This window comes from Poeciliopsis prolifica, unplaced genomic scaffold (genome assembly GCF_027474105.1).
Source record: "Poeciliopsis prolifica strain line A6 unplaced genomic scaffold, Auburn_PproV2 SCAFFOLD026, whole genome shotgun sequence".
In the NCBI taxonomy this organism is placed as follows: domain Eukaryota; kingdom Metazoa; phylum Chordata; class Actinopteri; order Cyprinodontiformes; family Poeciliidae; genus Poeciliopsis; species Poeciliopsis prolifica.
Window position 1 is genome coordinate 5,914,767 of NW_026562401.1, and position 27,638 is coordinate 5,942,404.

Here is a 27,638-nt window from a genome sequence, read left to right on the forward strand (position 1 = left end):
GTGTAAAATGATGGATGGAGGAAAAAAGCATCATTTGGGCCGAGAAACATACAGCATATAAGTTAGAGACAAAAGTAGTGGATAATGATAAAGGTAACAAAATAATTTACCATGTCGGAGCGTAGTTGTGCAGTGTTAAAAAAATAAAGAAAGAAAGAGAGAAAAAAAAACTTTCAACTCTAGGGAAAGCTAAAACTTAAATATGAGTAGTCTCAGTAAGGTCTGTTTAATAAGTGTCACATATTCTTAAGAAATAAATTTACAAATGAGAAACTTTTACTGACATGTTTCACACTAGCGAGTGTTACAGAGAAAAATGTATGAGTTTCAAATGTGTTTCTACCGGCGTTTACTATTTTGGAGAAAGCATGAAGCTCTGGGAAGATCAGTGTTGATTCAGCAGCAGGAAAAAAAAATTGAACGAATGTAGCATTTACAATGATGCGAGGATAAATTTTGGAAAATTCTGGACAAATTCTTTAACCAAGGAAAGTTAAAAGTCTAATTTGAATAACCTCCCGTTGGCCTGCTTACAAACAGTCACATATTCTTAAGAAGTACATGTACAAATGAGAAACATTTACTGAAATGTATCACACTAGTGAGTGTTACAGAAAAATCTATGAGTTTCAAATGTGTTTAAAGCGTGTGTTGCTCACAGATAACTGAAGGTAATTACTCTTTAGACAAAGAGCGATAAACTGAGAAAAAAAACAAAAAACAGATGTGGCTCTGGTCTGCCCTCATGAACCACCAGGGTTCATGAGGGCCTTGCTCTGAATTCCCCCGAGGTGGCTAATTTATCATTCTGTCTGCATCCTGCAAAGTTTGCAAGTATGCAACTAGTACATTCCTTCTCTCGCAGGCCCTGCGTGTCGCAGCTCAGACCTCCAGTTGTAGGCCTGGCTGAACACAGACACAGAATCAGAAGCAACATCTCCATTCCAAATCTATTTAAACTTCAGTAGGCATAGTATATAATTATATACATTTTTCTTGATTAAATAACTGTTGTTGTATTGGTATTACTCTTAAAAAAGAAAAAATCAATAGGAGCTTTCAAGAAAACAAAGAATAATAGATGTCTAAGAAATGTTCATTTAAGGAGGGGTACATCCTGACATCTGGAAGGGAGGGAGGGGGAAGGTGTGTGTGTGTGTGTGTGTGTGGGGGTGTGTGTGTGTGTGTGTGTGTGTGTGGTGGGGTGTGCGTGTGTGTGTGTGTGTTGTGTTGTGTGTGGTGTGTGTGTGTGTGTGTGTGTGTGTGTGTGTGTGTGTATGGTGTGTGTGTGTGTGTGGTGTGTGTGTGTGTGCGTGTGTGCGCGTGTGTGTGTGGGGGTGTGTGGAGGTGTGTGGGTGTGTGTGTGTGTGTGTATGTGTGTGTGTGTGTGTGTGTGTGTGTGTGTGTGTGTGTGTGTGTGTGGTGTGCGTGTGTGCGCGTGTGTGTGTGGGGGTGTGTGGAGGTGTGTGGGTGTGTGTGTGTGTGTGTGTGTGTTGTGTGTGTGTGTGGGGGTGTGTGGGGTGTGTGTGTAGGGGGGGGAAGAGGTCAAAGGTACCTGTCAAAAAGGGGATTTGATGAGAACCTACCCCTAATGTCTCTCTCTCCTCGTTAGTTTGTGGTTGAATCGATGGTGAACTCCTACGATTGCCATCGTATTTTAGGTTCGAATCTCGGGTCAGTGTGTCTCACAGATTAAAGTCGAGATTCGATTTGTAGAAAACAGAAAATGACTGAAACAAGACGAGTCGCTGTGTTTCAGGTTTACTTTACAACTCAGCTGACTGCAGTGTCCTGGTGGGACTTTAAAAACCTGCGCAATAAAAAGACAATTTCAATGCATGAACATAACTGAAACTCCACATTTTTGAGGTTTTTCTGAATTTATGTTTTATTATCTTTACATTCGTTTGTAAACTCCAGCATTAGAAACAGAACATTAAATGATAAAAGGCAACTCCTTCTACAGGTCCCCATTACATCAAAAAGAGTTTTATTAAAAAAAAAAGTTATTCCTGATGTAACGTTCTGCATATTCTGCTTTTATTTTCAACAAACATAATCCAACCACTCACTTGCTTTATGAAATATCGTTTTTTAACAGTTAATTTATATTCAGTGGTCTCCACTACCTTAACAAAAACATGCCTGCATAAATATGACACTAAGAAACCTTGATCCCGTGTCGTCTATTTTTTCTTCACCGATCCAGTTTTCTTCTCAGACTTTAATTTTTTCACATCTTTCTTTCCTTTCGACAGATTCTCGTAGACGTCCTCCTTGTTCCTGGGAAAACACAAAAATAAATGTTGATTTCTTGAGATGTTTTAAAGAGAGGAGCTGGAGAATCCCAACAAAACAAAACAGCAAACCATCCATGAAAAACAAAAAAAAAATCAATCAAATCTGCCGGCCAAGTACTGAGAGCTCCAACTGGGTCAGTGTGGATGTAGTGCATGTTTATAATTGGATAATTGGAACTTTGCACACTTGTTTATGGATAACTAAGCTGCTCAGAGGTCACAAAACCTTTTTCAGTCAATTGAACAAACAAACATGGTGTCTGTTTGTTTAACAGATTATTTGTACAGTGAGGAATCTTGTTCATGGTCCCGCTTCACTTCGACTCATCAATAGATCTAATCAATCTCTGATAAAAGATAAATAAATAAAAATGTTCTCTACAGTTTTTATCAACAATAATCTGTTGAAAGTTCTGGTTCCTACGCTTTAATTAAAGTCTGATACCTAATAACTGAATGTGTGGTGTTTTATATGCATTTGTTTTAAATCTGAATCCAAAACGCATGAATGCAGATATAAAGAAGAGGCCAGTTGTACAAAAGTTTCTCTGTATCTTTGTATGAAAGAACAGAAAAAGATTGTAAAAAAATAATAATGAAAACATACTGCAGCTTTTTAAACACCATTAGAGCTCTTAAAGTGCACCCTATAGTAGATAATAAGACTGTGTATGTACAGAAAAAACTGATATTAATTTTGGCCTTTAAATTGTCAGTTCAACCCATATTCTTTATATGATGAAACTAATAAAGAATTCAAGTTCAATTTGCTTTGTTCAAAACTGGGATTCAAACACACTACTCACGCTCTAAAAACAAAACAAACAAAACTGGGCACAGAGGAGCAAGGGTCACTTGTCTAATGAAAAGCAGCATTATGAAGCGACGTGGGCGCTGTGTGAAAGACCTGGAGCCATTCAAGAATGACGAGTGTCAGAGTTTTAGCTCGACTGTAAACTGATGCAGCTTGTTTTAACTTCTGGTTCTCACAGTTTGCAGGGAAATAGCAACTACAGGCAAGAGGAAGTAAAAGTACTGACTGCATGTTTTACCATAGTGAAAAAAATAAGCACTGCCCCCGTTTCTGGTTTAAGATTATCAACTGAAATCAGCAGCATTAGTGATTATGATGCAAACGCAGCAGCGTAATGAGTGGCTCTGTGTTAAACATGAGAAGTTGTTAGAAGATAAAGACTGAAAAATCCTCCTCAAAATGCACTTTTCTGCTAAAAATCTTCCTTTCAAAATCACAAATGGCTTTTTTGCTGCTGAGTTTTTTGTTGCTTTCAGTGAATCCTACAGGTGACTAACCCATACTCATGACCCAAGTACAATAAAAATATATATATATATTTTGGGGGGATTTTATGCATAGGGGGGCCCAGAAAATCTTTGGGAACCACTGGGCTAAGTCATCTTAGTTTACATAAACATCTACATTTATAAGGAAGAAAAACATGAAGGGTTTACACTGTTAACATCACATATGGAGGAGAAAGAAGCTCAGACGTCTTTCTATGTGTTTGAAAATATGTGGCCGTAACTTTGACATAAAAGTTTTTATGTATGCCATGTGCAAAATTATTTTGTAACAACAGCCTTTGTTATTGTTTGTTTGGTAAGTTTTAAATTAATTAACACATTTTGAAGTTTTATGGTTGCATTTTGAACTGAGTGCAGACCGGACCCCTACTATTGGTGACGTACTGGTTAAAGTTACATCTCATATAAACACTTTCAGAGACTCACTGCAGCTCATATACCTCTTTCTTTAAGCATTATATCACTATTAAAGGTGACCTATTATGCTTCCTTGAGCATTTTAGGATAGCTGTATGGCCTATACGAAATATGTTCATTAGTGTTTTTTGCACAAAACCATTCTTAGAAGATGGGATTTTAGCCTGATCAGTTCTGCCTATTTGGAGTTCCTGTCATACTGAGTTGTTTCAGGGCCTCTTGTCACTTTCAATCTAAATTAGCTACTTCTGGCCACCCACCTAATTCAACATTTACACTTGCACATAAAAATGGCAGCCAACGGATGCACAACTAAATAACTGAACATCTTTAAAACCTGAAGTAGACCCTTCAAGAATGCAGGAAGTTTTTGCAAGAAGTGCTTTCTGAAAGTTAAGTCGACAACAAAACACCTGTCTTTTCCAGCAGCCATTGTGCAGCACCTGCAGCGGTAAAACCAGCTGACCAAATGTGCTGGAGCTCTGGTTTTGTTGGTAGGTGATGGATGTTGATTGTGACTTAACTAAGTACCAAATAAGGAGTGAGTAGTTTTAAGAGCAGTTGAAAACATAATGCAAGTATAAAAATCACGCAAAATGTAAATTCTGAATAACAAAATCCCCTTTAAGGTTTTAAGATAATTGTTTTCTCTTCCCCTTATTACAAACAGTGTAACTGGCACTGAAAACTGCTGTACTGTGTTTTTTAAAAAGCAGAATAAAAGACCATATCAAAGTCCAGCTGCAGGTCCAGCTGCAGGCAGCTCAACTCCTCCCACCAGCAGCAAACCTCACACTGATCACACTCTGTCACGTTTTTAAATAAAACGGTGTGGCAGTGTGACATTTAGAGGACTGGTGTGAGTGTTTTAAAGCCATTTGCTTTACTCACTTTGACACCTTCCTGCTGGCTGGCTGGTGTTTGAGCTGCAGATTTCCATACTCAGTCTCGGTTTCCTGAAGAAGAGACAAACATGGCTGTTTCACACACGTCTGTTACAGAATTAGTCAAACACAGAGAGGATGCACCGCGGCTTCTGAATCTGTGGTCGATTGTTTTGTTTCAGTGGGTCAACGTTCAGATTTTCTGATTGCGTGTCGCTCTGCTGGCAGTGAACCAGTCAGCTCACGTAGAGGATGAAGGGAAGCAATGTCATTCTTCTTGTCCAGCTGTCTCACCTTTGAGGCGCTCTCTTTGGCCTTTGTGGTCTGTATGTACTCGGAAACAGCCAGGTAGATGAATTTATACTGCGCCTCGGTCTGCACCATGCCAGAGCGCTGCTCTCGCACCATCTGTATGTATTTGGGGATGTCTATGTCACAGTCCAGACCTGCAGTGAAAACAAGACGTCAGTCAGGAAGACAGTGAGACAAAATAAATCAACAGAAACAAGAATTATTTCCACTCATTGTATTTTTTTACCTAGATTATCAATAGTCTCGAGGATCATATCAATCACCACGATGGTACCCGTCCGACCGATTCCAGCACTGCACAGATTTACAGAGACAAAGAAAATGCTGAATGAAATGTGAATGCAGCTGAGGAGAAAATGAAAATCCATATTTCATCTGATAGCATGTCAGAAGTATCAGTGTGATAGATAATCTTTTAGCAGTAACAGATATGAGCTCGATGTAATAATCAAACTGGAATGCATGTAGGTGAATTTAGATCTATCTAAATGGTTCTCTCATCTTGTTAGAGTATTTTTAAAGTGTACATAAAAAAAACTACAGTGCAAGCAACATTTAAGATTTTAAATGTGGAGTATTATACGTCTATTCAGGGAAATACATTAAACTTTTTTCCAGACTGCAAAGGAATCCTGTGCTATGGCTTCCACTTGATTACAACAAATAAAGTTAGAGGTGTTCGGATACGTCAATTAGTTACAATATTTTGATCAGGAGTCACTGATAAATATTTTAACAGATCAAACTCAACATTTCAAGCCTAACGGTGTGTTCACACCAAATGTGTTGCATGTATAAAAAACTCTTCTGATGCTTCATGTTTGACTTGTGTGACCTTTGAATCCAGACGCTTGACCTTTTGCTCTACACCTGGCGTTTTGTGTGTCAGGTTTACATTTAAAGTCTATGTGGAGGCGATGTTGACACGTCAGACGCCTCTGATGTGTTGAACTCGTTCTAGCCGGTGTTGTTCGTTGCCAGCCTATTTGACAGATGCGTCGGATGCCAACTCTTCAAATTGCGTTGAACTGCACTAGACACATGAAACGCGCCGTGACGCGTCCTCAACTCGACCTGGACTCGCCTACGCTTGGACTTTGAATGTAAAACAAACGCGCCTGACGCTCAAAACGCGCTTTATGTGAACGCATAACAAGGTTTTAACTTTTCCCAATTGTGGGGATCTCTGCATTGCTCATTTTGTTGATTTGTAGATCAACTTTTCAGCTGTGATTAGCCTACTGCAGCATTTTTACAGTTTCTTTAGCTTTTTTGCAGTTGTGTGCAACACTTTTTTCAATAAAATCTTCATGCTGTTGATTAAATAAATATGATTCATTTTCCCAGTAGCTGGACAGACGCCTCCCAATCTGGGATCTATATCTGCTGCGAATTTAAAGCAGAAAAAATATGACTATCCTTTAGTTGTTGCAAGTCATAGTGTTAATGTAAAATTCACCAGAATTGCTGCATGTTGTCCTAATATTGTGCAGCCCTAATTCTAAGGCAATTCTTTCAATAAACACATTTTTTTGTGCTGCAAAATGAAACCTGAAATCCTATAGAAAACAAACTCTAAGACTTATAGCCGTACCAATCGTAATCCTGTTCTTTTTAGTCTTAAAGTATTACCTGTTAGCGCAGGATTATGAAGCATGTGCTTTGCAACAAAACATGACGCCACGCTACACTGCATGGGTTTAGCCGGTGAGTACCTGCAGTGGATGATCATGGGGCCGGCCTCAGGGAATTCAGCCTGTTTAGCGTTGACTTGTGTGAGGAAGCTGAGGACTCCGCCCGGTTCCTGGGGGACGCCGTGGTCCGGCCAGCTTAGGTACTGGTAGTGCCAAATGGGACGGGAGTTCTTGGGCTGGGGATAAAACAAATAAAAAAGTCAGAATTAAAAAAAAAAAAGCCATCACTCTTCACTTTTTCACTTTTTCACTTCTTCCTACTCATTTTCAAACAGAAAAGTAGCGGTAACCTAATTATTTTGTTCTCGGTTATGTATGCACACGTGTTCTACTGGTTACTTGCATTATTTATTTTCACAAACCACTTTTAAATTAATAAATACAAATACAAATTACCTGGTTCACAGGAGCAATATGCAAAAGTCGAACTTTGTAATCCGTAGCTTCCAACTCCGACTCGCAGGAAACCACGTAGGCGCCGACGTCCTTGGGTTCTTCACAGTCAGGCCAGTACGGCACACATTTATTCTGCACAACATTAAAAAGAACAAACATGTTTATCAATGTTTTGCTTTTTCTGCACTTTAGAATTTCAAAGTTGTCACAAAAATTTTATGACAATTATTATATTTTATTTCTCTTTTTCACTCACAAAACTATTAACTACCCAAGAACTTTTTTCTAACTCAAACTTCAGTAATGTCCATCCATGCAATTTCTCCATCAACTCTGATCAACAATTTCTGCTGAAGAAAAACAGCCACACGGCATGCTGCTGCCACCACCATGCTTCACTGTGGTCAATGTGGTGTTCCTTGTGTTTGCTTCGTTTTGCAACATAAACATGTGAGGTCATCTCAAAGTAGCTTCATTTATGCCGAGACTAAACTGCACAATGTTTAATTATGAAGTAGCTGGTGAAGCAAACTGATTGCACTGGATTTTATTCAGAGGCATCAGAGTAAAGGAGCTTTTCCCCCTTTATTATTTTGCCAGAAGAAAATGACAAAATGTAGAAAACCCTAAGGAGTGTGATTACACAACACTGAATTCATGGTTTTCTTTCAGACACTCCATTAACATCAAACGATATCAATGTTTGTTTCTAATTAATCCTAATAATTTATTTTTAGCAGTTCAAATGTTTTTAATGATGCCTAATGACAAGAATGGCTTCGTCACCCACCCGGCCTTTCTCAACCTCTCGCGTCGTCATGACTATCACATGCGTCTTCTCTTGCCACACCATCTGCCAGAAGTCGTTCACAGTTGTTGCGAGGCAACCCTGGGTGGCGATGTAAACTTTCTGTCCTCCGGCCTCCCAGAGTTTGTCCTGCAAAGACGGTCCAGAGGATCAACACGCAAACAAACCAACGGGCCCGGTGCCGTTTGCCTTTCCAGTCTGCGGGGATTTACTTTCACGTAGTTGGCGTTGATGTAATCTGAGCCGACAACGTCGGGGTCAGCGTTCTGCAGGATGACTCTGGTGTCGTTGACTTGTGAGAGGAAACAAACGGAGTGAGAAAAACGGCGTAATTGGGCACATTTAGCAGCAGAATGCGTGGATCTTATTCACGGAATCAAACTCACATGGAAGAATGTTCTTGTATCTGTTTTTGCTCTTATTCTCTGGCCTTTGACCTTCCTCTCTGCTCTTCTTCACCTTCGCCTCCATCTTCTGGAGAGCCTGTCAGCACAGGAAGACGACTGCTGAGTCACACAACCACGTTAAATATGAAACTTTAACATTAACTAGGTACGATTTACACACACAGAAAAAAGGAAATATAACAAAGACGCATATTCTTATTTGACCAATTCAGACGCAGCTTTACATTAAAGCCACCAGATTTTAAGCCAGTGGAATAAAATGGACGGGATGGAAGGGATTAAACTACATTTACTAATATGGATTATTTCTACTTTATGCTGCTTCATAACTAGGCTGGGCAACTTTTACAATAAAATATTTCTTTAAGTAAAAGAAAATATTATTACAATAATAATAAATGTATGTTAATATTTACAGCTTGTTTACATTAACAAAAAACATTACTTAATAAAAACAACAATACATTTGTTATTCTTAATATTTCATAATACACTCAGCATATTCACTAATTACTGCCATTATTTTTTCCCAAGTGGGAGTTATAGATGTTATCTCTGCAACTATAGTAATATTTGCAATATTTTTGCAGTAAGGTAAAGCAGGTTGAGTCAGTTTGCTAATTTTAGCATGAACTTTATGTGTTTCTTAATTAAGCTAAGTGACTTTTAACGCCTGTTCAAGGCAATAGCTGAAGCAAACTTTGATAGTTGTCCTGGTTTGTAATATTTTATTTAGAAATGATGTAAATAACGATATAAAATATGCATAAAATATAAAAATGGAAACTCGAGGCTTCTGCTTATAGTTGAATAAAGCTATTTAACAAAAATATGTGAGAAACTTGCAGTCTCTCACCAATAAAAACCAACATAAAATCTGACTGTTTAAAAATATATATGTACATTTTTTGTTAATTGAACTCTGTTACCAACTCTCATGCAGTGTCACATTTACTCGAATCATCTAACAAACATATATTTTTGTTGAAATGACTCATTTAAACAAAATGGGCCGTTAGGTTGCGTTTCTTCAGCTTCTCCAGCATTTGAGGCAGATTTTGTTTTTGGATGTTACAGAAAAAAAAATTCCAGCATGATGTGCAGAGTCAAAAAGAGGAAATTTAACAAGAAGAAGACAAAAGAAGAAGTGTGAGGTCAGAAACCTTACAGCAGAGAAACAGCATCTGAAAGAGTTGATCTTATGAAACATTAAAAATTCCTGTAAACTATTGACAGGGGATCTGAACAATGATTTCTTTTTTTAATCACTATTCTGGCAAAAACTGCCCAGTTTTACTCCTGAATGTCATTGCAGAAAAGAAACAAAGTCTTTGTGACAAGCTGCTAGGAACAAAGGTACCAAAACTAAAATTTAAGGCTTTTTGTTTAGTTGTTATTGTTGTGAACTTGAGCTAAAGAGCTTAGCAACAAAAACCGCGTCTAAAATAATTTTAAAATGGATGAAAAACCAGCCGCAAATACTTTCAGAGTGCTAAGAAAAATTCACAAGACACTTTGAAAGATTAAAAAACTCTGAAGCAAAGGATGAGGAAGTAAGAGGAAGATGATATTGTCTAAGATATAAAAGGCAAAAGATGCACTGTGAAATGTAGCAGTTTATGTATTTTAATGAGCAGGTTATAGTTGACTAATGTTTCCTCCACTATTATTATGAAGTAACATCAATATGTATCTAAATGACACATGGCCAGTGTGCAATCTGAAATAGTTGTTTATGCTTCATAAGCTGAATTAGGTTTAAGGTTGGTAAGGCTCGCAGGTCACAATTGCCATGATTAATATGCAACATTGAGTTCATTTGTTAAAAATTTGTTCAGTTAAAGCAGTCATGAAAAAATGTCACTAGTTTTACAAACCCCGCTGTTTAATCTGATCATAAATTGCTGACATCGTATGCCATCGTAAATCCGCTGAGGTTGTATAAATTTTTAAAACGAGGCTCATTCTGTATATTACCCCCCCACCCCCCCACGTCAGTGTCACACACAATGTCTGCCCTAGTTTCTGCCCTGTAATAATAAAGTGAAAGTAGAAACGCTGATGGAAAGTTTCTGAAAAGGCGACTGGTGTTTATTTTAATTGTTCCCGTGTTTCACCCGTTAAAGAAAAAAAAACACACACACTAAATCGCTGATATAAATATGACTAAGGCCAGATTAATCTCACATCGAATTCTTCCCAGAAGCCAGCTTTGCTTTTTTCCCCTTCGCCCTCGAGCGGCTTGTCTGAGGTGAGGTCCAACTGCTTCACTCGGCTGTCGATGTCTGACGCGATCACCCTGGTGGAGAAATAGGGCTGCAGGAAGAAGAAAAAGGACGCGAGATGAAAGACACGCTAATGAAAGCACCACACCACACCCCTTAAAGGCCAAATGCAAATGTGTGAGTTAATTTTTCCTATCTGTGTGGCCACGCTGTGAGCGGAGTTGCACACTCACTGCAGTTTCATAAATAAGTCAGACCTGTCTGAGATGGACCCAGTTTCCAGAAATCTCCTCGATGCCTTTCCGCTTGTAGAAATCCACCAGATCTGTCAGCGTGTCGAACAAGTCTGAGCCTCCGACCGTGTACTGGTCATTCTGCACAAATCACAAAGAATTGCACCAACATTAATGTACACTTGATCAAACATTAGATAAATAAATCTCATAAAGATGTTTATTTACCATTAAAACTATTAAAATATCAAAAAATTAAAGTTAAATAAACTGTGCAAGGAGTATTTTTGACCTACAGTCATAAAACTGTATAACTTGACATAAATTTGACTCACCAACAGCTACGGATTTAACTTTTTCAAACTTTGTTGTATTTATTTAAAATTTGAGTTAAGCTCAATTTCAGACACTTTAACAAACAAAGAGATTTCATCAGTTATTTCAGAAGGGTTTGAGTCATCTACTAAAAGCTCAGATTTTATGCCAAACCTTGTTAACAATGCTAAATTTTCAAGAGAAAGTAGTTTGTTGTGTTTAAACAAAATAAATTCCTACTGTTTGGGACGCTTACTGCCCTTCCTCAATGCCTACTGTAGTTTTGTAGTTTGATTTTTTTTTAAACTTTGTTGCAATTTTTTGAGTTTTTAATTAATATTTTGCCCTCTAGCCAAATATTAATTGTTGGTGTGTTTTTGTTGTGAGTTGTAAAATGAATTGTCCATTGGGACAAAAATAATTATTTGAATCTGAATCTCATATAAATGGGTAAACTGACAGGAATAAAACACAGGAGCAGCCAACAGGCCGTCAGTAACTCTGGAGGAGCTGCAGAGACCCGAAGCTCCGACAGGAGAATCTGGTCGTTACCACAAGCCATGCAGGGGACACAACAAAGTTCTGTGGTCAGAAGAGACCAAAATGGAACGTTGTGTCTGACATGCACACAGCGAGAGCTGAAACGATTCCTGAAGTGACTCGAGTCCCTCAATTATTAAAATTCCTTGAGGAAAACTGATTTGCCTCGAAGCTTCGTCAAAGTATGTTTTATTGTTCAATGCGCTGTGTTCTGGCTGGGTTATTACTTGCGTTGCGCTGCGCTCTCACTTCTGCCTGAGTTGTTGACGAAAGCTAAGTGTTAGCAGCAAAAGGTCCAGTTTTCAAGTTCGGCCTGGGAGGATTTTATTGATTAATGATCATATCTGGGCCTTGCCGTTTTTCAGAGACCAATAAGCATCGTTAAAATGACTGGCGCGATGCCTGAAGTCCGGCACCTTTTCTCCTGCTGCCTGGTGGCGGTTCAGAGGGAACGGCGGGAAGAGCTCCAGGTGTATTTACACAGCTGAGTGGATAGACTGAACACTGCGGGCTGATGTGCATTGGAAGATTAATGTAAGTGTAGCTTTACAGACGAACCAGAAAATTTATTTAATATCATTCCGGTCTCACTTAGCTGGTCGATGTTTCTGTGTGACGAACAAAGTTTTCAAATCCCGACGCCAACATGAACACAAAACTATAAATGTCTGGGCAAGGTGAAAGGTCATCTGTTAAACTGACTGAAGATGAATACAGAAAAGAAAAACTGGAGTATTGACATTTTTTATAAGCCTATTTGTGAGCCTGCCTCTTTATTGTTGCACTAAATATAATTTCAGATTTTGTGTAACTTTTCTGCAGATTAACTTGGAAAGTGAGATGTTATTGTTACAGGATAATTTTCTAAACTACAGAAAAGTTATTATTAGGGCAGCTCAACAGTGAAAAATTGGACTGATGTTGATATGCAATAATAATACTGCTGTTATGTTAGATTTACCAATGTTTATTTTATTTTATTATCCGATCACTCGATTAATCGCAAAAATAATTGATAGATTACTAGATTACTGTTTCAAGAACAATATTTGTGTTTGTGGTGCTATGAAATGCAGTCACAGCCATGCAAATAAGTAATTATCACTATCACAATAATACCACTAAATATTGCTATACTCAGTATTAGTATCACCCACCTCTATTAGGAAGAAGCATTTTGAAGTTTTAGACAGCCTAGTTAAAGTCCAGACTTAAATCTGATTGAGAATTTAAGTTGAAAATTGAGTTTTACTCTATTTTGAAAACAAAAATTTACACACATTTCAGTCTGCCGGAGTGCAAATCTGGTTGAGAACAAAAAGTCCAAAAAAGAGCTGAAAAACAATGCACACCACACTTTTCAGGTAATTGTTAAAAAATATTATAAAACATTGCATCTTTTACGTTCCACGACTCAGAAAATCCAAATAAAACACAATGAGGTTCGTGGCTTTTGCATGAAAAACTGTGAAAAAGTTTTTCATGCAAGAAAAATAATTTTTTGCCAAATACTTTGTCAATTCCCCATCAATGCATGATGCCACATTCATCTGTTGCTTTTAACAGAAGCAAACTCTGAGACCGGTGAAACTGCACCTGATTTAAACTACAAGCTTATTAAAAACACCTTTAAGAGCCTTAAGAGATCATTTCCCCCACAGCGCTGCACAGGAACAATAGCCTCCATTTAAATGGGCTAAGTAGCAAATTCAGTGAACTAAAAATAAAAACACAGATGATGACTTAGGAAGTGAGGAGAGTTTTATTTGCAAACTCCTTCTCAATGAATAAACAGTAAACAGCTGCTTCCGAGGAATTCAACACCTAATGAGGCCAGGAAACGTTTCTTTCCTTGCCTTTTTAGAGAAAATTATTTTTAATACCTTAGCGTGCACAGAGAACAGATGGTCTACACCTGACAGCTGAAATAGGAGCAAAAGTCTGTTATTGCATAAGACAGGGAAATGAAATTTTATTTTAGGCCTTACTGCACAACTTTGGGAACAACCCTCTGTATTGTTGCATGATGTGAGTCGGTTTTACGCCCTCCTACTTCTGTTTAGTCACAGGAGAGGGAAGAAAAGACTTAAAAAATAACACACACCTTGCACATTATCTTGATGTGAGAGACCCTCTTTGATCCATTTTTGCTTATTTCATCAGTCAGAACGGAGAGGACGAAGTCTCCGGGTTTGGACAGCGACTCTCTGACCAGGAAGGTGCCCGGCTCGTCTCGGGCGGTGAGCAGCTTCTCTGCGTTTGAGCCAGACAGGTGACCATGGTACCACCTGAGGGGGAGGCAGAGGCACATTTAAAATCTCTGGGGTAAATTAGACACATTTGTGGTAAAGTTTCACAGCCTCATCCTGAGAAGACAAAGGCTGCAGCAGCTCCGGCCAAGACGAGAAAACACCCGTGAAATTAATCATCTAAAAATGTCAGCATTTTAACAAGGAAACTTTAACTCTGATAACATTTTAAAAGTTAGAAACCAGTCGCAAACTTCCACAGGGACAAAATGACCACTTGCAGTCCATTCATGCCTCTTTGACCGTCAGAGAAAATCAATGAAAAACAATCCTTCATCAAAATGTGACCTGAAATCTTGCACCGCTAAACCTACTTGTTTTTGCACCAGTGTGAAATTTCTCAGAACAGCTTTATTTCCTCTGCTGCACCACAAGTCCACACTGACAAAAAACTTACCGACACCATCTGAGACCTGACCTGGTATCGGAGTGTATATTCTTTACTCAGGTCCAAACTTACAGCTCCTGCATGGGGAACGTTTGCTCTGTGATGTTCTATGCTAATGTGAAGGCACATCTATTTTTATATTCCCACTTCTTTAGCGGGAAAATAAAAATAGATGGGTAAAGTGAACTTAAGCAGGATGAGCTCACTTTACCCAAATGTTGATGTTCTTGTTCGGTGTTTAAAATAAATACAATTATTTTAGGTTGCTTTACCTCAAAATAAATGTCAAGTAGGTTTGATGCAAACTATTTTTTTTTTTTTACAATAGTAAAAGAATTTAATAAATGAATAATAAAATTTAAATGACTTTATAGTAATGAAGAAAGTTGTGAACTGATACTGATGAGGTACCTAAAGTGTCTTTTTATAAAAGAAACTGACTTTACTATGTTTGGTTTATTTTTAGTACAAATAAAAAATGATAAAAAGTAAGAATGTAAATTGGAGGTTTTATGTATTTTTGCACATGTTTTGCATTGGGATGTACTTTGATTTAGCTTCATCTTAGCTTTCACAATGCACAGCATGTTGTTTTGTGTCAGATGGAAAGGTTACATCATCCAGGAACACCCTGGAACTGATCGAGGGTGTACTTACTTTTATGCTTACGGTAGCTGTGTTCTTTGAGGGCAGGATATTTCATCTGTGTTTCTTTTGCAAGCACGGTAAACCACATTCTTTGTTTCACAAAGTCAGTTGTATAAATAACATTCCCACACATTCAACAGTGAAATTAAATTATATTTTTAGTTTCCTGAGAGGTCATGCAAGGTGGATGCTAAATTTGTGCGACAGGGTGAGGCTGTGGACTGGACATATTAGTGACATGCACGCTCTGACTCCAGCATGTACTTTTATTCTGCAGACTTTCTGTGAGAAAAGTTTTTTTTAGTATTATTTTTAGATTTGCTATTTGAGAAACCAACAAGTTGTTTTTGTCTCGGCCTCCCACAGACTCACAGGTGAGAAAAAGTTTAGACCAAGACTCTTCTGGTCTCCCATCGATGGTCAGCCATCGATGCGTTCAAGGCTCCACAGTGATGTGGGTCACTGCATTATGAACTGAATACAACACTGTAAATCTAGATCACTGATAAACTTAATTAAGAAAAAGGAGCATCTGAATAAAAACAGCATGTGCAGCTGGTATAACCAGGTTGGATTTATTTTTGTCCATAACTGTGCCGTGTATGTTTGAGTCCATGAATGTACAAATGCAGCTTGAGTCTGACTTAATTTTAGGCACAGTTCTCGATTTCTTTTTCTAAACTTCCTGCATTGCGGTCGGAAAATTTCTGATGACAGATTTCGTGGCTGAATAGGACAGAGTATTTTTAGCCTGCCCCCTTTCGATATGTTACATCCACTAATGCCCCTCCCTTTATCTACCTTCTGCAGTAAACTAAGCTGCTTCTCCTTTTCGACTTAATTCTGTGCATGCTTCAAGTTTTTCTTTTTGCTTTTTCTGCTTGGAAAATTCTTCCAGACGAAATAAGATTCAAGAACCGCATGAAATGCTCCAAAAAGTCTTCTCATGCAGTTTTGCAGAAGTTACAAACTAGCCTGGTGCATACCTCTTATATTAGTGACCAAAGTCAAATCTTTCTTCACGAGTTCACAGCTTTTTCGTGGGAAGTTATGTCAGGACAAGCGCACTGCAAGGTACCGTGAGGAGATGCATGCAGGCACACTTTTTTGAAACAACAGAGAGTTTGCGTTAGATGAGGAAGATAGCGAGTAAGCAAGAACATGATGGAGTGTGCAAAGAGGAAGGCAAGCAAGCGGGGTCTGGCCATTGCTTTCAAAAGTGTCAAAACTTAAAGTTTCCAACCGCAGAAACAAAAGGGAAGTTAGACAACTGTCAGAAAGAGAGAGAGAAGGATGAGGAGGGGTGGGGCGGTTAGAGGGCGCAGCTTCCAGCTCGAAGTTGGTTCTCATAAAAATGCAGCAGAAACTAGTGTCCTTCACTTGGACTAAGCTGGATATCAGCATGTTCCTTCAGAGCAGTTCAGTGTTTCCAGCTGGACGGAAAACCTCCACCTCCAGCTGCAATGTCATCAATTTCTGTGCATGCTGCGCAAAAAATGCAAATATTGGTGCAAATTTGAGCTAAAAATACATTAAAATGAACTCTTGTAAAAGAGATCTTTGACCTTAAGGAGTTTTCTGCTGGTTAAATTAAGGTTGCAGAGCGTTTCAATAGGTGCCACTGCAGCAGGAAGAATCGTCTAGTATGCATGCAGACGTGAATTATCTATAGCATCTAGAGACTATATTTAGCAACAGGCGCTAATGAGAGTTTTTCCGATAATGAAACAACGGAATAAAGGGCTCTACTTGAAAATCTTGTTGTATAACCCTGTTTCAGTTCAGCTTAAAATGTATCGGCACTTTCAAATATCTCCATGATTACAGATGTGTTTGAGTCAACTACTGAAATTCTTGATTTTATGCCAAACCTTGATAAAAATGCTCCATTTTCAAGACAAATTAGTTGGTTGAAAATAAACATCTAGCTTTAAATTCCTACTGTAGTTTTGTCAAAGAGTTATAACACATTATTTCATCACTAAGGACTACAGTATTTAAGAAATAGCAAAGAATAAACAAATGTGCAAATTAAGGAAGTCATCAAGGACTTTGAATGGAAAGTTTAGGGTCATAAAAAAATAATAATTCAAGACTTTTTAATGTCTTGCAGAAACTGGTAAACTAATTCAAGAGCAAAACAACACATAACCTGAATATGTTACAGAAAGTTAATTTAAAATATTATTGCATTATTTGGCTAGTCAAATCCTTGTAAAATCTCCTGTTAAAGTGAAAAGAAATGCATATATTGTCACAGCTCAGTCACAGTCCTTTTCAATAATGATGATTTTATCAAGAACTTTACCTTTAATCTGCCATATGAGCTAAATACAGACTGAATAAACTAAAACCTTATTGTGCAATTTACAATTTTACCAAATCATCCAAAGAATTTAGTGAACATGTACAAAAAAAATATGTTTTCACAATTTGCTTTGTTCAATTGAAATATAAACTGAAAGCTAAAAAAAGCATTAAAGTTAATTTCAGAAAACAGATTCCTTTGAAAACTGGCCTTAGCACTTACAGAAAGTGCTAAGGCCACATACTGAAAATAACAACATATTTTAGTAACAGCAATAGCAGTAATTGCTAACCTATTACCATAGTTATAGGTATATAACTATATAAATGGAAGGCGGTAAGCAAACTAAGAAATAAATTTCTGTCTCATTGTTACTTCCTTTGCTCATAACTTCCATTGTTCTGTAGATCAATTGTATGCAAAATGTATAAAAGGGTAGATAAAATACAATGAACTGAATTTATCAATAAAAAATAGTAAAGAATTTCACCTTTAAGACATTAACACTGTTATTATCAAAGAACTAGGGCAGAATTACATTTTAGCTGAAATTTCACCTAAAAACAGAAAGATTCTTGTTTTCTTGAACAGATTAGATGCTCTAGTCTCTTCATTTGCGCTTCCTTGAGCTGCTCTAACCAGTTCTGACCCAATTTCTTTTTCATTGTCACTTAAGACCAATATTCCACCATCAGTGATGAAGTTTTCACAAAGGAACTAAAAGTAAACACCAAAAATTAAAACTCGGTTTTATAACAGCCTTTTTTCTTTCTTTCTTTTTGACTTCATTACAGGGTTTGGTTAAACTCAGACAAAGATGATCACTTTTCCCAAAAACGCGAAAAAACGACAGACAAGTTTCTTCAACGGGTCACAAAATCAAGTTTCTGATTCGTACTGAGGTGAAAAAGTGAAGCCTGACGTGGCTGTCAAAATATCAAGGTTATATTTAGATTTTAGATGGATGCTTTTTATTAATCCTGAGGTTTTTGCTTTCAGTAGAAACCTTAAAAGTGTCATTAAAGTTAGCAGAAATGAAGGAAAGTATGAAAAAGTGAATCTACATAGCTCTAAAACAAGTTCTTACTGAAAATCTTTTTTTAAATCCTGAGCAAGAATATAACTAAATCTTGTGGAAACGAAAGTAGAAAAACAAGATGTTGAGCACATGTAGCTATTGTGGAGGAATAAACACCCTAGATTTTATTTTTTTAATTTGTTTTAGAGTTTAAAAGATAATACATCATTCTGACAATCTTAAAAAAGTGATTCCTGCTGTAGGACAGCAAGAAAAAATAAATTCTGATCTAATTTAAATTTTGAAGGAAGATCTCAGATAAAATATTTTCCATCTATTTCACAGGAACGAAAAATCAGATAAAACTTTTTGAAATATAAGAACATCTTTATGAATTAGAATATCATTGAAAATAAATGTATTTACATAATTCTGTTATAATAAACTCACATATAGATAAATATGTCACACAAACAGAGATATCTCAAATGAGTATTTGATGATTGTGGTTTAGAGTTGATGAAAATGTAGTTATAAAATGGCATCAGAACAATAAAAAAAAGGATTTTTATCAGAGATTTTATGTTCTCGCACATTTTGGGAACGTTAGTGGAAGTAAAAAATTCAATTTCCAGAAAATGAGCTGCATTACATTACTAAAGACATCAGGAACGTTTTATCTGGGCTGCAGAGAAAAATAACTGGACTTTCTGCTCAGAGGTCCAAAGTCCTGCTTTCAGCAGAAACTTCAGTTTGAATTTCATGTCTGGAAGTGAAGTGGAGAGGCAAATGTTTCTAGAATTTAGGTTTCCACAGTCAGAGATGATTTGGGTTGCCATGTCATCTGCTGGTTCTGGTCCAGTGCGGTTTCTGAGGTTCACAGTCGACGTCTACCAGGAAATTTCAGAGCACTTTGTACTTCCTTCTGCTAAAAAGTTTTATGGAGATCTAATTTCACTTCCCAGCAGGACCTGCCCACACCGCCAAAAGTATCAAAACCTGACCCGATAATCTATGAGCCAAGAGACAAATGAGAAGAACCAGAATAATAATCTAGATTATTAAAGAAACCTCGGCTGATTGTCTCCATGCTACGCTGCACTGATGCAGTAATTCATGCCACAGTTTAAAATAAAATTTTTTATTTTTATTTAAAAAATTTTAGTAAATTAATTTTTTTAAGAGCAGCATCCCATAATCAACAACATTAACAGATAAAAACACTTTAAATAAATAAATCTGTGTTCAATTTTGAAGTGAGTCAATGAAATAATTTTTTTAAAATAATATTCTAATTTATTGAGTTGCACCTGTTGCAATAAGCAATAAATCATTTAATCACATTGATAAATCAAAATGAACTCAATAATTTCCATTTGCATGATTTGTCATTTTTCTCTTTTTCCACTAAAAACTGGTTGATAAAAACTCTTCAGTTTGGTGCCTGGGACTCAATTATCCCTTTTTCTGAATGACTATTTTGTTTAAAGACACTTAATAATTCATTTTATTTGTTGTTTTGTTCATTTATTTAAAACATCTTTCAGTTCCAGTGTAAATATTGAGTAGATTTAAATTTTAATGATCTTTGAGAATGTGTTCTTGCTTTATTATTATGCCGTTACAATTCTGACTCAAAAAAGGTCTCAAAACAGCAATATTAACACTTATCGCAATAACGTCTGGGTCAATTTATTGTCCAGCTAACCTTGTTACAATGACAGGATTGTGTTTTAGCTGAATTATGTTGCTTATTATCTCTTGTTTCTTCTAATCCAGAAAACAGAACCAGATGTAGGAACAAATGAGCTGCAGCTCTTAAAGGTGGGCGTATTACTACTATACAACAAAGATACTGCAACACTTCAAATTTTCCTAAGTGAGAACTTATCCCCCGGAGGAAAAGACTGAATGAACATTAAAGAAACAGACAAATTACGCTTTTGTCCTTGCAAAATAAGGGCTGCTGGAGGAAATGTAGCTGGTCACAGCAGACTATTTTTAGCCCAACCACCTAACCAAATGTCGTCTCAGCTAACCTGAAAGTGAAGGTGGAGACGCCACCAAAACGGCCGGCAGACAAAATGAGTCAAACACCGACTCCTGCTGCAGGAGCTGGACATCACGGACACCACCGGACCAATTTTATTGAGCCGCAACCACGAGATTTACATTCTTTGCCCCGTTTCTGCTTTGAATAAAAAACATTAAACGTTTTGCACAGTACCTTCTTGTTGTTGCTACATATGAAGTCAGCTGTGTGCTTAAAAACATACTACAAAAGTTCAGAACAGTTAGAAAATCCTGCATTTATGACCAAACTTGTCAAATATGTTCAAAAGAAAGATGGGACAAGAGATGCAATAATTCGATATTGATATCTGTTTCGGTACCGATATTGAAAAATATTCTAGATCGGATATGAATGACATCCATAACGGCAGATCTATTCAAAGTTATCAAAAAAACTTTGAAAGTTGTGCAAAGTTATCAAAAAAATAGCAATTCAGTCCATTTAAATCTGCACCTGCACTGGTGCAGAGTTATCAAATAAAATGTTAATTCAGTAACTCAACAATGTTTTTCTGTTTTGTATTGTATCAACTGGTCATAGATCTCAGTTATCTGTTTTGGTATTGGAAGTGAAAGCGGCGGATTGGTGCATCCCTAGATGAGATAACATGAATGGACGATTCCCATAGAGAGTCATGCCTTGTGAAAGATTACTCTGTGTGACTTTATATGTATGAAAATGAATAACAAAGGAGGTCAGACCTTTCTGTGGTCGGATCGGAGCAGTTCACAGGATATTTGAGCTCTATAATTGTCCCGTCTTTGTCCTGAAGGATGCCGTTCTCCGCAGTGTAATATTCCACCAGCTCCGACAGGGTGGCGAACTTCTCCCCTCCGTACAGGTCATAATAGTCTCCTGTGTTTTGGATGCGGATGTGGGTGACCTGTTCACTCACCCTGAAGAAAGAAAACCAGTCAAAAAATAAATTACCTAGAGGAAAGTGAGAAAGGTTTTCCAGCTCATCAGGGTTTAATCTGGCATTTTTCACACCAGATAAAACTGAATTGATAATATGTTTAAATAGTAAAAGCCAATTGTCAAGACGCTTCACAAAATTGCAAAAACACAAAATTTGACCATATATTTGGTCTAATTTCAACCGCAAACATCTTAGTTCACCTGAAATAAGACAAAACTAACTTACAAGTAGATTTTCACAAAATATACGAGATTGCTTTAAGTGAATAATTCCTTAATTTTGATTAAAAAGCAATAGTTCTACTGGAAGATTATTTCACTTTTAAAAATACATTTGCCCATATTATAAGTATATATATAACACAAATTATACTTTCAAGATCCAGTCTCAGCTGCGTTTCTCCACTAACTTTGCAGAAATCATTGGGGTTTAATATTCATCCTGCTGACAGGTTTTCCACTTTAAAATGCAAAGTGTGCAAATGTGGTCATTTATTTTATCTCAAATTATCCTCAATATGCAAAAAAGCCCCAAATAATTAAACCAACAACAACGTTATCAATGAATGACCCAGCTTCTTCCAGAAAGAAATGTGTCTGAAGTAGCGAAAGGCGCATTAATGAATCACCTGTTGGAGGGAAAAGCTTTGAAACTGAGGATTTTACGATCAGTGAAACGTAGGTGAGTCTAAAGGGCAAAAGTTTCACAAAGTCTGATATGCAGTCAGCAGACTTATCAGTAATAGTTTCCCCTTTTAGCACAAAGAATTTTATCTTTAGCCTTTCTCTATTACATGATGTCCACACATTCATTAAATATCTCCACTTTTATTGTATTCAGTAACATTTAAAGTCTACACAGGAAATTAGGAAGTAAATAAAGCAGCTGCGAGCGTAAAGTCAGGATCCACAGGAGGAGCTAAACAAATTCTAGTTATTACCTGACGGACAGGGAGAAATCGCCAACATTTTTCTTGCTGGGTCGAGCCAGAAAGCTGCCATGGATGCCTCGAGACTTCAGGATGTCCTCGGCCTGCAAACCAGTGATGTCTCTGTGAAACCACCTGCATCACATGCAGAGAAGCAGGACAGAAAGTTCAAAAAAAGAAGAAAAACAGGAATTTGTCTCTGATAAGAATGAAGAGGTTCAACTTTAAACAACCATGACTCTCAGCGCTACTACAAGACAGAGATTAAATAACAGACCCACAAGAACGGCTTGGTCACTTTTTGAAGCTGAACTAAAACTATAAATAAAACCCAGGCTTTGAGTAGAGAGTAGGTTACTATAATCACATTTTGTGTTTTGCTATTTTGCTCGTCATTCACCATCAGCTCTAACAGAAACATCCTCATTGTTGAGAAAATGTTTTATTCTTTCTGCTAATTCTGAATCAGAAATACTTTTGATTATGAAGCATTTTCAACATGCAGATTACATCAGCAGTTTCATTGAATTATGCTATGAAAGATGAAGTTACGGCAGTTTGCTAGACTTCACATCTAACAGCCGTAACTCAGAAATCTGGCGCAAAAGCTGAGCTCAGAAACATGCAAAATGCAGCACAAAAATATGTTGTTTTTAATCAAAAACTTCATTTGAAGTGATTGGGATTGTTGGTTTGAATTAAAATGAAAACTTAAATTTGAGTCAGGTAACATTTCAACCAGCTGCCATTTGCCACTTTTCAAAGAGATATTGATTCCTGACATAATCCAGCTTTATTCTGCATTTAACAACAACATTAAAGCACAGATTACACAATTTAAGCTTTAAAATTGTCTTTTAGACAGAAACAAGAGATTCAGGGAACTTGGATATTGAGGATACACAAACAGAATTAAAATTTTAAAGCTTCCTTTTTGTGTAAAGCAGAGACTGTTTCATACGCAAGGCTTGAGAAATCACATGATAGAGGAACAGAGCAGAGTCGGTGAATGTCTGGCGAAAGACGAGAGAAGGAGGAATGGAAACAGAGAAGTTGTCATCAAGCAAACACACAAGAGACACGACCAGAGATGACTAACGGAGCGTTACAGAGTCCGGCACAGACTTTGACTCACCGAACCATGTTGTCTCCTCACTTTTTCTGGGACGAGAGAGAACAAGAGTCACTTGTACCTGTGCAACACGTGCAAACTCAAAAGCACAAGCCTTTTCTCTTTCCTTTTAGATTCTTAATCTCACAAAAAAAGAATAAAGACTAACTTTTCAGCTACTTCCTCTCTCCTTGTGCACTTTAACACATGATCCTCTTGCACATCAGCTCTCACAGACACTAACCAGACGACTGACACGAACGTCTTTCCATCTAACATCAGAACTATCGCATCTATCTCTCACATTATTGCATCACATTCACAAAACACTAAGAAATGTTCCTCCTCTCAACGCCGTCCTGCAGTCTGACCTCTTCCCACCTCGACCCAGCGCCACCCAAAAGCAGGTAAACACTTACTCTTCTCAGCTGCTCCTGGAAACAACTGTCACTCGCCAGGACGTTCACACAGTATACGTCTGTCTCTTCCCCCTTCTGCGTCGTTCGCTCTCTTCCTTCCTTTTTACGTCTCCTTTCACAAAATAGTGAAAGCAAGACAGGAACAAAAATAGCTGACAGGCCGGAATTCCTCCACCAGATAGAGACGCGACTTCTTTCTCTTTTTTTCTTCTTCTCGCTCTTGTTTCTTCTTGTTTCTTAATGACGACCACAACAACACCACATCGAATCTGAGAGCAGAGAAGGTTTCAGCTCCATCACTGGAGTTTCCTGTGCAGATCCATTCACTGGTGGATCCACCAGCTACTCCATTGTGCTTCACAGAAGTTCAGATATAAAAAAAAAACTCTGACGTGGTGTGCGCTTCTTTGTGTCTCAACCTTCCCACCTGTCTGCCACTACTGCCGTTTCTCCTCTACTTCCAGGTGTGTATGACTGTGTGCATGTAACACACAAAGGTCAGAGTCACTGAGCACTTCCTCATTTGTGATCTGACCTTCCCCCCCTCTGCAAAGCGCGTCTGTATGGGTGTGTTTGAGCTGCTAAAGTGTTTGCAGTGGTAAATATTTAATCAAAATTAGTCATTTTGTAAAGAATTAAAGAACGGCTTCGTCCTAAAGCATCACAAACAGTCTGCATTTAATCCACTGATTAATTCCATCCACGTTGAAGCAGTTCCTCGGAGCCAACTTTAAAGCTTTCAAATTGTGGAGGAATACACACAGAGCACAGAGCTCTCCTCCCTGCCCCCAATGCACGCCTGCACATTTTAGCACACATGCAGCCCTGCAGGTGTCGTCGTGGTTAACGCCGGCTGCTTGCATTTTATTCCTCTCATTTCACTGTAGTGCTCTGCAACAGTTATAAAGCTGCTCTGAGTTTTTGTCCCTCCTCCACACACACACACACACACACACACACACACACACACACACGTGCAGCGCTCATTCTGGTTGAGTTGTCGCAGCCGCAGAGTGACAACAACGATGGTTCCCCCGATTGTTTGGTCAATGCTCTGAGCGTTGCAATACATGAAGCTGCTGCAGAGCGACAGACTGTTGCCGCTCGCAGGAGTTTAATGCAGGTTTGCTTCTAATGCTCACAATAATTACACAGCTTGTTCTGCGCATGAAGCGCATGGTTATGTTCCTCTTTAGTGTATTAGCTGGATGAACTCGTCCACGATCCCTATCTGAGTACATCTTCCACCAAAAATGCACGTGACCATTTGACTATTTACTGATGAAGATGTGCAAAAAGATTCAAAAGTTTTATTAAAGCTTTTATAGTCTGACTTTTATTATCTATAAATTCAACCAGAAATGTTTGGACATTTATTCAATAGGGAAAAAATATCTGATAAATGGATTTCTTTTTTCAGAAGTTACAATAGTTTGTAATGATAAAATATTTTCAATAAAATAAATGTAACTGAGGGTAGCATATTTCTATTTAATTTATTTTAATCACTTTACTTCCTAAAGTCACATTTTCAGAAAGTCCTCAGTTCTTCAAACCCATTTTAAAATACAAAAATTCACTATAAAGTTTAAAAACCAGAAATGGCAAGCAAGGAAGGAAGGAAGGGAGAGAGGAATGAAGAAAGGAAGGACAGATAAAACAAAGGAAGGAAGGGAAAAAGAAAAGAAGTACAGAAGGAAGGATAGGAGAAAGGAAATGATAGGAGGAAAGAAGGAAGGAAGGACAGAAGGAAGGAGAGATCAGAGGAAAAAAAGGACAAAATGAAGGAAGTTTCTCATAGAACCAAAGGATACATCTTAGAGAAGGAAAGAAGGATGGATACAAGGAAGAATAGTAGAAAGAAACTTAAAAACACAAGGAAAGAAGGAAGTAACGATCTAGAAAATATTTGAAAAATTGATTTTGGTTCAAATTTGACTGCCTTCTCACCCAAAGTGAAACAATTTTACATCAATTTCTCAGAGATTTTTTATTATCATCTTTGATCAAATGTAAAGCTGTTCAACCGTCAATGTATCGGTGTGATTTCACACCGATACCTGTGAAATCACATATCGGTATGATAAAGATCCCTTTATCTTTTACTTTGAAACCAAAAAATCTAAATAAGATGAATAAATTTTAAAAAGCAAACTAGAAGTTAAATGGTTTTACATTTTATCTCGTCTAATGAAATAACTTTTTACCAGCATTCAATCAACAAGTCACACCTTTCTGAGACAATTTCCCAACAAACCACCAGATTCAACAACAGAAAGAAAGAAAAGCAGCAAAGTGGAAAAACATTAAAGCAGGAGAAAAATTTGCAGCATCTTGATGGAAATAAAAACAAAGGTAAAATACTCACCCACAAGACATTGTCAGGGCTCCTGTCGGTGTCTGCGCAGCGTTGGGTTTGTCTTGATCAGGAAGTGACGGCTATAAATCCAGGATGGAGTGAAAACTGTCACGGTTTTTTCCATCCACAGTTTATTTCCACTCTTCTTCCTTTCTCCATTTTCTGGTGACCAATCCACAACCAGCCCGTCTCCAGCCAACAGCTCTTCCTACGATAAGCTATCAAAGCTGCGCCGCCCTTCCCACCCTGTAATTTACTCTAATTCTTCCTAATTATTTCACTATCTGCAGGAGGAAAATGTGTCTTTTCCTGCCGACTCTCCACTCACAACCGGCTCCACGAGAAAGAGTGCTCCGGCTTTTATCGCCACTCTGGATCTACATTTGCCTCCATGTAAATTTTGCCCCGTCTTTCGAGGCCCACATGCAAACACTGAACACTGAGCTCTTCACGCTCAGTGTTCAAATAAAAGAGCTCTGGCATAATATCGGCCTCAGATAGATGAGCCATAATGATCCTAAAATAATGTAAATCAAGGAATATTTGGCTACATTCACACAGGACGTATTCTTGTTGAAATCCATATATTTACTTTCTTGTTTATTTTTTTTGCCAGGTCATTCACAACACTAACCAAACCCAATTGCACTCAGACTTCTGTGTGTGTTTACATCCCCAAAGCCACATGCACAGAAGGACACAGACATCACACTGCAGCTCTTTGTTTATGGGAGTAAAAATGGAAATTATTACACATAATGGATCTATTTTAAAGTTTATTCAAAAGGGGGAGCTGATGATATTGTCATGAGATCATAACAACAAGAGGGAAGCTAACAGAAAAAAAGCACAACTAAAGGCAACGACCTTTTGTGGAGAATTAAGAGCAACTTCTGTAGAGAAGTGTGTTTGGATTGTAGTCAGAGCCAAGAGTGTTGGGATTGTGATTTGATGAAATGACACAGACTTCTTTCATAAGTTCATAGTTATAATTTTCAGCCATTGCTTACACCCTGATTTATAGCATCTGTCTTTTTCTGCTGACATCAATATCATAAAGGTCATAAAATGCATCACATCCATTCAGACTGAAAACCAGTTAATTTCCACATATGGAAGTGGCACAGATTTTTTTTTAGGGTGAAAAGATCAGAATTGGGAGGTTCAGACTGCAGGCAAACAGTCGGCTATATGTCATGTATGGGCAAAAGAAGGCAGAGCTGAGTTGCATTTACGTGCTGTGTGAACATAACCTTTGTGTGCTAAAATGGTCCAGTTGAAGTACTGTAAAGGCCTTGTACCA

The 27,638-nt window shown here is 37.7% G+C and overlaps 1 protein-coding gene across 2 annotated transcripts; it reads right to left on the bottom strand.

Annotated features, from left to right (window-relative positions):
- Nucleotides 1-1,861: 1,861 nt before the first annotated feature.
- Nucleotides 1,862-26,634, bottom strand: ptpn6 (protein tyrosine phosphatase non-receptor type 6). Of its 2 annotated transcripts, XM_055047624.1 has the most exons (16): nucleotides 23,977-24,431; nucleotides 23,582-23,607; nucleotides 22,459-22,581; nucleotides 21,301-21,495; nucleotides 13,959-14,142; nucleotides 11,024-11,140; nucleotides 10,729-10,857; nucleotides 8,521-8,617; nucleotides 8,347-8,426; nucleotides 8,117-8,263; nucleotides 7,327-7,458; nucleotides 6,952-7,106; nucleotides 5,463-5,530; nucleotides 5,219-5,370; nucleotides 4,932-4,996; nucleotides 1,862-2,283 (listed from the first exon to the last, which is right to left on the bottom strand). In XM_055047624.1, the coding sequence occupies exons 2-16, from the start codon at nucleotides 23,587-23,589 to the stop codon at nucleotides 2,187-2,189; spliced, it is 1,749 nt and encodes a 582-aa protein (XP_054903599.1). In that variant the 5' UTR covers nucleotides 23,590-23,607; nucleotides 23,977-24,431; the 3' UTR covers nucleotides 1,862-2,186. The 2 variants fall into 2 exon arrangements, with proteins under 2 accessions (XP_054903599.1, XP_054903598.1); XM_055047623.1 differs by lacking the exons at nucleotides 23,582-23,607; nucleotides 23,977-24,431 and adding an exon at nucleotides 26,345-26,634.
- Between the last annotated feature and the right edge of the window lie 1,004 nt (nucleotides 26,635-27,638).